The 10,153-nt window shown below is 42.1% G+C and overlaps 1 protein-coding gene and 1 long non-coding RNA gene across 2 annotated transcripts; one reads left to right on the top strand and one right to left on the bottom strand.

Annotated features, from left to right (window-relative positions):
- Positions 1-758: 758 nt before the first annotated feature.
- Positions 759-2,221, bottom strand: LOC120742156. The gene is made up of 2 exons (XM_040045284.1): positions 1,562-2,221; positions 759-1,407 (listed from the first exon to the last, which is right to left on the bottom strand). The coding sequence occupies exons 1-2, from the start codon at positions 1,886-1,888 to the stop codon at positions 859-861; spliced, it is 876 nt and encodes a 291-aa protein (XP_039901218.1). The 5' UTR covers positions 1,889-2,221; the 3' UTR covers positions 759-858.
- Positions 2,222-2,950: 729 nt separating this feature from the next.
- Positions 2,951-3,369, top strand: LOC120742157. The gene is made up of 2 exons (XR_005697792.1): positions 2,951-3,094; positions 3,177-3,369. It is a non-coding gene; the product is annotated as an uncharacterized LOC120742157 (long non-coding RNA).
- Positions 3,370-10,153: the final 6,784 nt, after the last annotated feature.

The following is a 10,153-nucleotide window of genomic DNA, read 5'->3' as shown; positions in this document are numbered from 1 at the left end:
GCTAGTCGGGTACATCATCGCGAAGGGGATACCTATCTCCCTGTTAGAATCCCTGGCGTTTCTTCAGGACTGCGGCGGAGAAGTCCTCAAATATCACATCCACACTACCGTCGACCACCTGCCAAGCCGCCCGACAGGTCTCGTCCACGTCGCTGCCAGCCACAAGCGAAGCCACCCGAGTGTGGCCAGCCATACCTACTTCGCCACTGCCACCTTCCACGTGGTCGGCCCCCTGAACCATTGAACTATGAACTGCTATGCTGTCGACCTCCAGGACCGCCCCCTGATCTGCCTGACTTTGGACTCTTGTGCCATCGGCCTCCAGGTCGGCCACCTGAACTACTTCACCATGAACTCCTTTTCTGCCGAGATCATGGTCGCCCTCCTGAAACAGCCAAAGCCTCCTTAATGCTGGCCGTTCATTGTTTAAAAGGACACTTTATCTCCAGGCACCCCTTACCACAACAGTCACATATTGTCAGTCCGTCTGGAGATGCTCCTACTTCCGGAAAATTGGTGTTCACACAGAAACCACATAAACGTACCTGCAGATTGCGGTGATGCGATGCCATTATCTCGTTGTAGGCCTTTCTTGCATCCTCTTCATGCTCGATACCCCACCTTGTTTGCACAGTAGAAAAGGTCTTTTCTGGGTAACACACACGATTCACAGCACTATGGGCTGGAGTGTCCAAACTTGTAGCCAAAACAGCATGCATAGCCGCTTCGGCTATGCATGCTGTTTTGTGATTCTCCCTGCACGCCAGCGAAACCATGCAGGGGTCATGTGCTGCGATCTAGTCTGTGCTTCAATCTCTTCTGCCTGCGCCTCTGTAACACTTGCTGCCGTAAGAAACTTTAGACAGTGCACCTGAAGATCAGGAAGGCCAAGGCGTCTCTGTTGTGTAAACGCGCCAGTGATTGGGGTAATGTGGGTGACTGTGTAGTGTAGTTGGTGTAATAGTTTTCGACTTCACACAAAGTCACTGCTTTGCTGTGCTTCTGCAGCGTATCCAGTAATGGTGTCAAATCCTCCAGCGTTGCAATAGGAATCTGCCTTTTTTGCGATCGCCTCCTTTTGCCTATCGATGCAGAGGGTGTGTTTATGACTTCATCAAGACCACGCTTTTGGGCAGCTGCTGAGGAGAAGTCAATGTTGTGTGCAACCTCGGGCTGTATCCTGGTCATATTTCCGGGCAATACCCAATATGCTGGCTCGTCTGTTACAGTTCTGGTGCCTCTGATACGCACTGTAGCCTCGACTTTAAACAAAAGAGCAGCAACATGGGTGCAGGTCTCTGCAACTCCGGCCATGCATGTGCAGTGAGCAGCCTCAACTCTCCCATTGGTGCTCACAATGACCCATGGCTGTAATGCAGTTTCATTCAGACGTTGTGAGTGCAGTACCTGAAACACACAAAAACTACTTTTAATAAAAGGTAAATTAACATTAACTTAAATTAACTGTAATTAACAGAGGCTAATATAGATGGGTTGGCTGTACGTGCAAAACTGTAACAAGGAAGTTGTTTAGAAAGTTATCAAGTTCAAAGCGACTTACCTTTGTCTTAACGACAACGTACTCGCAGCGTGGAGGCTTAAAGATGGACAAATCTTGCACCCAGCCGTTCGTGAATTGGATGTGGGCCTCCAGGGATTTATAATTCTTAAACTGGTTCGCGGTGTATGCGCTGACTCCACAGACAAGGTATGCGAAGATATCGGGATAGGACAAAGGCGGTAGGTCGTCTGGGTTTCCACTCCACTTCCTTATTTCATATGGGTCCACATTACCGATGCATGCAATTTTTTCAAAGTACCGTCTCTTGGCGTCTGGGCACAATCGGTCGCGATACAGCCCTTTGTCTTTTGCGCTGATTTTGAGCATGGTTCTGGCAGTCCCGAATCCAACACTCCAACACTGTGCGCTTGTTTTGCTTTCTGGCCTACTGACATGGCGCCGCGATCCCACAATGCACTGCAGCGTGACGTCAACTCCAAAGCCCTATTGGATTATTTGCTGACGATGTCATTGTTTTCTTACGAGATCCTGACAAGTGCTTTCCAACTTTGATGCAACTATTCCATACCTTCGAACACTTGTCGAGCTACAAAATTAATGTATCCAAAACACAAATTTTTTCATTCAATTATACACCTTCTCAAAAGATTAAAGATGAATATAAATTAAATTGGCACTTGAATACCATGAAATATTTGGGCGTAACCTTGACAAAATCATTATCTGCTATGTTGGACACAAACTACAATCAGGTGGAGGGTAACATAAAAAAAGACCTAGAACGGTGGTCAACAACACCTACAAACTTTTACTCTAGAATTCAAATAATAAAGATGAATGTTCTCCCAAGATTGCTATACATGTTTCAATCACTCCCACTTCCTATACCTCAAAGAAAATTTAAAATATGGGACAAGATGATCTCAAGGTTTATATGGGATGGGAAGAAGCCCAGAACAAGGCTAACAACACTGCAACTCCCGAAGTGTAAGGGAGGGATGGCTTTGCCTAACCTAAGGGAATACTTTTACGCAGTCCAACTTAGACCTCTTGTTGGTTGGTGTAGACCAGAATATGAGGCACGGTGGAAGGAAATTGAGAAAGAAATTGAGGGAAACAAAATTCTAATTTGTATCTCTGACAAACAATTAATGACCTCTTACAAAAGTAGAATGAATCAAATTGTGAAATTTACATTAGACATATGGCACACAGTAATAGAAAAATATCAGTTAAAAGAACAATTATTTTTGCTGAGATGGTTTAGACATGATAAAAAATTTAAGCCGGGACAATTGGACCAAACATTCAAACAGTGGGAGTTAAAAGGGATTACTGTCAGGGTCCCCGTGCCTACCCAGTCGGCTCAGTATGGCTACATATGTTTTGTATTCTTTTTTTATTTGTTCCTGCTCTCTCCCTTCCCCTCTTTCCCTCCTCCCTCTGCCTGGGCGGAGCTCACCTGTGGGCTCCTGCCCTTGGCCCACGCACCTGTGGCTCATCACGAGTTATCCAGCTCCTTTATAAGATGGCAGCTCTGTGTTTCTCGTCGCTGGACCGTTGCCGACCCTCGTCAGTGTAACCCCAGCTCAATTACTTCTAAAGTGTTTCCACAGCGATTTGCCTTACTATCCCTTCGTGTCTCTGTGTACAGATTCCCTGGACCTACCCCTGTGTTACCCGAGTGAGTGGAGTGTGAAGAGGAGTGGACGGAGTGTGTGTGTGTGTGTGTGTGTGAGACTATCGGCATCTTTCCCATTCGTGTGTGGACCCCCGGAGCCCGGCTTTCCCCTCACTTTTGTAAATAATCACCTGGTGTATCATAATAAAGACTCTTGTGCTTTCAAGACCTAGAGCCTGCGCATGAGTCCGTTCAGTCCCGTTGTGACAATTACAGCAGTTTGTACTCTAATGAAAAATGGAAGACTAATGAGTTTCCAACAATTAAAAAATAAATACAAATTGGAAAATAGAGATTTTTTTTAGATATTTGCAGGTTAGGGATTATTGCGTAAAGCAAATAAAGTCTGACTGGCTTGAAAAATCATTGGGTGTTGTTGGAATAGTAAAAACTTGCTATGAACATAAACAATTTGAAGCCATTTCCACTTTCTATAGATCATTAGAAGAAGATATACAGGACACAACATTTTACCTTAAAAAGAAATGGGAAGCTGAACTGGCCATAACTATAACAGAGAAGGAATGGGTCAGTATGTGTGAAATACAACACAGCACAACGAATTCGCCATTGTGGAGGGAATTTTGCTGGAAAAATTTGACACGTTTTTTCATTACACCCAAAATAAAAAGCAAACAGACCTCATGTCCACAGAAATGTTGGAGACTGTGTGGAGAAACAGAAGCAGATCATTCACATGTATTTTGGAAGTGCATAAAAATTAAAAAGTATTGGGAAGACCTTAAAATGACCATGGATAATATTCTGGGTTATGCACTTCCAAACACCTGCCAAGTGATGTATCTAGGAAACATAAAAGAACAGATACAAAAGGAGGACTTATATCTAGTTAAAATAATTCTAGCCGCAACCAAAAAAGCAATTACAAAGAAGTGGTTACACCCAGACCCTCCCACTCAGCGAGATTGGATCAGTATTGTAGAGGGTATCTCAGAGATGGAAAAAATAACATTCAATATTAGACTGATGGGATGTAAATACGATAGACAATGGAGGAAGTGGAAAGCATTCTGAAGTGACACCAAAAACACAACATAACAAGAAATTTTCATGTGACAGATGAAAAAAGAAATGTAAACTCCAGACCATTTGTATGTTTGTTTGTTTGTAATTTTCTTTATTGTATGGTTTTCAATGTTAACTTAAACTAATAAAAATTAAAGTTGAAAAAAAAAAAGAAAAACTGAAGGCTCTGCCTCCCATTCTACTTTTAAATACTCTAGGAACAACAAGTAGGCCTGCAGAGCGAGAGCGAAGTGCTCTAATAGGGTGATATGGTACTACAAGGTCATTAAGATAAGATGGGGCCTGATTATTTAAGACCTTGTATGTGAGGAGCAGGATTTTGAATTCTGGATTTAACAGGAAGCCAAAACAGGAGAAATCTGCTCTCTCTTTCTAGTCCCTGTCAGGACTCTTGCTGCAGCATTTTGGATTAGTTGAAGGCTTTTCAGTGAGTTTTTAGGACTTCCTGATAATAATGAATTACAGTAGTCCAGCCTGGAAGTAATAAATGCATGAACTAGTTTTTCAGCGTCACTCTGAGACAGGATATTTCTAACTTTAGAGATGTTGCACAAATGGAAGAAAGCAGTCTTACATATTTATTTAATATGTGCATTGAAGGACATGTCCTGGTCAAAAATGACTCCAAGGTTCCTCACAGCGTTACTGGAGGCCAAGGTAATGCCATCCAGAGTAAGAATCTGCTTAGATACCATATTTCTAAGATTTTCAGGGCCGAGTACAATAACCTCAGTTTGATCTGAATTAAGAAGCAGAACGTTAGCGGCCATCCAGGTCTTTATGTCTTTAAGACATTCCTGCAGTTTAACTCATTGGTGTGTGTCATCTGGCTTCATGGACAGATAGAGCTGGGTGTCATCTGCATAGCAGTGAAAATGTATGCTATGTCTTCTAATGATACTGCCTAAGGGAAGCATGTATAATGTAAACAGAATTGGTCCTAGCACTGAACCCTGTGGAACTCCATAATTAACCTCAGTGTGTGAAGAGGACTCTCCATTTACATGCACAAACTGGAGTCTATTAGATAGATATGATACAAACCACTGCAGCGCAGTACCTGTAATACCTACAGCATGTTCTAATCGCTCTAATAGGATATTATGGTCGAACTGCACTTCATGTGGCCATCTGATGGAAAAGTCTGGTTTTGGTGGTTGGTCATAAGAGTGCCCTTCAGTTCCAATGGAAGAAACCCCCTGGACAATTTCATGCTCCCAGCTTTGTGGGAACAATTTGTGGATGGCCCCTTCTTGTCCTATGACTGCACACCAGTGCACAAAGAAAAATCTATGAAGATGTTATAGTTGCAAAAAAGGAGTGTATAGGAATTTCTTTTACTTATGTATTAATCACATTATTTTATTGTATGATACCTTGGTGCCACTGGATTTTAACATGTCTCACACCCATACAGTAAGACAAATGGTGGGGGTGTAGTAAGGAAGTTGGGGGAAGCAGACAACTCCACAGGAAGAGTCTTTTGTGTCTTCGAGGACTCTGGGAGGTAGCAAGGGAGTGTGAAACAGCTGTGTACTGCCTTTTGTTCCTGGAGAAGGTATTTAACTGAGAGCCATGCTGGGCTCAGGGAGACTCTGCTGACCGTCTGTCCCGCGGTCATGCAGGGACTTCATCAAGCTTGGTTGTCTGTTCTTTGTGTGTTTGATTAAAGAATGTTAGCTACCGCTCACCGCTCGTCTGCAGGCTTTATTTGAATGGAAAACTTCCACAACAGGCAAAAAAAAGCTTTTTGCTAAAAAAAAAAAAGATTCAGAGCAGAAGTTTTTTGCACTGCATTTTAAAATGAGAACATATTGCATTTATTTACAATTAAAGACACAGAGCAGGAGGTGTGTTACTGTTTTACATCCACAGACACACAAGAAAAGAAGCAGGTAACATGAGGTCAAGTTATGGCAATTTTATTTGTGTATTTCAGTACATGTATTTAGATTAGAGGTTTTAAAAAACAAACAAACGTCCCAAGAAGAAGGATGGGGTGAAAGAAAGGTGGAGAGAGGAGGAAGAAACTATTGATGTCCTCAAACTTGATGCTGCTGGGTCAGTTCTTTCTCAGCAGGCTGCTCCAGAATCCCCTCCTGTCCTCGGCTTGCTTTTCTTTTGCCTTCAGTTCGTTTAAGGTTTTGTTGAGCTGCTCCTCGGCATCTTTAAATGTTTCTTTCAGCTGCTGTTTGGCCAGTTTCCCTTTGTGTTTGAGGAGCTCTTTAGCTTCCTTTTTGTGCTTTCGTATTTCTTTAAGTGCGTCTTTGCAGTCTTTCTTGGTCACCGCAGAGCCGCTCATTTCTTTCTTGAATGCCTTCACCTCAATTTTCTCTTCTGCAAGTTCTTCTTGCACTTTCATCAGTTCCTTCTTCATGTTTTGAGTGTGACTCTTTGTATCTTCCATTTCTTTCTTTGCTTCCTGTATTTTCATTTTCTCTTCTTCCAACACTTTTTGAGCTTCCAACAATTCTTTCTTCATATTTTCAATCTCATTTTCTGCCTCATGTTTACGTTTTTTCTCCTCTTGAAGTTGTTGCTTCACATGCAGTATTTCCTTCCTTAGTGTTTCAGCTTCAGCCGTTACATTTGCAGCTTCTTGTGTTGCCAACTGCATTTTCCTTTTTTCCTCTTCAAAAGCTTCCTGCACCTCCTGTAATTCCTGAATCACATTTCCTGCCTCCTTCTTTGCAGTTTGATATTTCTTTTTGGCTTCTTGTGCTGTGCTTTTCTCTTCCTCCAATGCTTTTTGAGCTTCCAACAGTTCTTTCTTCATGTTTTCATTCTGGTTTTCTGCCTGTTGTTTTCCCATTTTCTCTCCTTTAACTTTGAGACCCACATGCAGTAATTCCTGCAATACTACTTCAGTTTCAAACTGTGAATTTTGAGCTTCTCCTCTTGATTTTTCTGCCTCTTCTTTTAATTTGACATTTTCAGCCTGTATCATTTGAAGTTCTTCTTGCAGGTTAATCAGCTGTACTGAATTGTGAGGTGAAGCACTCGCCGATCCTCTTCTCGTTCTCCCTCGATTCATTTTGGCCTTTTAAACAAAGGAACCAACGTTTTGTAGAGGAGTGAAGTGAAGTTTTCGATGTTTCTTCGTCAACTGTCGTTTGTCCTGCACAGAGATGCTGCTGTAGATGTGTCTCTAGCTGTGTCTGGATACAATGAAACATGCTGGAACTAAGTGCTTGTGTTGCACAGTTCTACTAAACATTCCATTCCATGCATGCTCCGCCCATATGGTCAGGAATGTCAGGTGCTGCATCACCAAATGCTGCTCCCGTTGCCTAGCAACAACAGCTGTTTACTTTTTGGGGTCTGGTTCATTATTTAATAAACAAAACATGTCCAAGTACTGGGTGCTGAGGCTCAGCGCATATTCTAGCCTGCTGTGTGGGTGGGCAGCTAGAAATCACTGGTGGGCAACATGAGTGGGGAGAAAACTGGAGCAGCCAAGCAGGGAGCTGCAGGTTGCTGGTTTGAGTCTCTGTTCAGATGCTGGTGTCTCCTCTCTCTGAGATGTCTGCAAACAGTCCCAGATAAAACAATAAGGATAATAAACAAACACGTGACTAAAATAACAATTATGACTCTGATGTGTTTCATGTGTAGCAGGATGGCCTCTATACAGCAGTCGCTGCAAGCATCCACATCGCCACACTTACTTTTCTTTAAGCAGGCGTGCTGGGCTCCTCCTAAGGAAAGTTTGAAACTTCATTTCCTTCATGCGGGTGAACTTTTTACCAAATATTTTCATCAAAGCTTCTCCATCACTGACAGGGATTGTTTGGATCTTCACACTCATCTCCACCAACCCTAAAAAATGAGTCTCACTTTGCTCATATAATGCCAGGAGTGTCTCCATATTCCACAAAAGTCTATGCAAACATTTAACAGTATCCCATATTCATAGAAATATTATTGATATTATAACAAAAGCTGTCACCAACACAATTGTCCCAATTGCTTTTTTTAAACAGGATTTTCAACTAGAGGATTTCCCTATAGCTTAATTATTTTAATGTTTTGTACACAACAACAGAATAATTTCAGAAAAACACAAAATGACTGGTGTCAATATTATTTGCCCCACAAAAAAGGTCGAATATAAAACAATATTGCAAATATTGCACAGTTGAAAGAAAAAAAGTACTACAGCTCAGTGGTTACCGCCCTCCTTTGTCCTCCTGTTTCCCCTCCCTCTCCCCTCCAACGAGGAGTTTGATGGCATGTGGGACAAAGGAGTTTTTAAGCCTGTTGGTTCTTGTCTTTGGGAGAAGCAACCTGTCGCTGAACAGGCTCCTCTGATTATTTACCACCGTGTGCAGAGGATGCCCAGCATTGTCCATAATGTCCAGCAGTTTCTTTAGTGTCCTTTTCTCTGCCACTGTCACCAAAGTGTCCAGCTTCATGCCGACCACAGAGCCAGCCTTCCTGATTCGTGTTTCCAGCCTGGATGAGTCCTTCTGTGCTGTGCTGCTCCTGAGGAAGTACAGTCTGCTTTGGCCTTTTTTATACAGGTGCCGCATGTTGCATGACCAAACAGACAGAGACAGTGCGATTACACAGGACAAAGCTGAAGACAACTGACTGCAATGGACTGCTGCAAGGGGGGAGACGAGACTCTAATGGAAGGAGGGGGAGGAGAAATGGAAGAACGCTGTTGTTTAGTGTGGGAGATCAGATTGGGCTAAGGAACCTGGGGAGGTAAACCGACTGCCTTTGAGTGGAGAATTGAAAAGTGTCTGAAACACTGCATGGAGGAGAGGCACACAAAAATCACACACACAAACAGAAAATACATTAATCCTACTAACACATATACACATTGTTGTGGAAATTTTAACAATAACCTGCAACACACCCAGTGAGCTTGATTTGAAGTGGGTTTAATAAACACATTACAATGTGGAGAGAGCATCCCAGTGAAACACCAGGACCAGAGATGGGCAGTAACGTGTTACTGTAATCTGATTACTTTTTTCAAGTAATGAGTAAAGTGAGGGATTACTATTGCAAAAACGGTAATTAGATTACCGTTACTTTCCCGTAGGAACGCTGCGTTACTGCGTTACGAAAAACGTGATTTTTTTGCGAGAGTGTCTCATGACAGTGACGTAAGCGAGTGCGACATTCGTGACAACAGCTGTGTGCAGATCAACAATGGATCATATATCGAGTGCAGGAGAGAGTATGAGCGTGCAGCGTTTGAAGCGTGGAAGTACTGACCTTACTTTGAGTTTGATTCCATAAAAAGTGACAAAAACATTAGTGTCCGTTGTGTGTGGGAAGAAAACTTCTTTTTACAGCGAAAAAACCCCCTAAACTTCCGAGCAAGCATAGAGTAGCTACGACGTAATGGGAAACTCACAGAGAAACTCGCGGATTCTTCCACTGACCGCTGCGGCACACCTGCACCAGGGTAAACCTCCGCCTGTCCCACTCCTGCTTTACAGGTGAAAATAGAGCAACAGGACCGCTGAGTCTTTGACTTTATTTATTTTCTGCTGTGTTTTACTTGCATCTATTTGAAAGACTGAGTGTAAACACACAAAAACAAATTATTTTATGTGCTGAAAATAGGTTTAAATGTTAAACTAATTTCTTCCAGTCAGAGAATGTTGCATATAATTAAATGTTTGCTTGATGCATAAAGTTAAAAGATTAAAACTAATAAAACAAGTTTTAAAAAGAGACTTTTCCATTTGATTACATTTTATATGATGGATTATGTAGAAAAAGTAGAATTGGGCTTAAAGATCTCTTTATCACCTACTCAGGTTGTAAATCGTGTTTTTAAAAAGTAACTAAGTAACTAAGTAATTAATTACTTTTGAAAATAAGTAATCAGTAAAGTAACGGGATTACTTTTTTGGGGAAGTAATCAGTAATTAGTTACT

The sequence above is a fragment of the Simochromis diagramma genome, unplaced genomic scaffold, assembly GCF_900408965.1.
Source record: "Simochromis diagramma unplaced genomic scaffold, fSimDia1.1 OVJJ01000761.1, whole genome shotgun sequence".
Lineage (NCBI taxonomy): Eukaryota > Metazoa > Chordata > Actinopteri > Cichliformes > Cichlidae > Simochromis > Simochromis diagramma.
The sequence above is the reverse complement of the archived record's forward strand: the minus strand, read 5'-3'. Positions and strand labels throughout refer to the sequence as shown.

Bases quoted from the DNA above. Each gene is read 5' to 3' on its own strand.
- LOC120742156 (XM_040045284.1), bottom strand. From the start codon at position 1,888: ATGCTCAAAATCAGCGCAAAAGACAAAGGGCTGTATCGCGACCGATTG. The intron at 1,408-1,561 runs GTAAGTCGCTTT...TGTGTGTTTCAG, and splicing joins ACGTTGTCGTTAAGACAAAG to GTACTGCACTCACAACGTCT.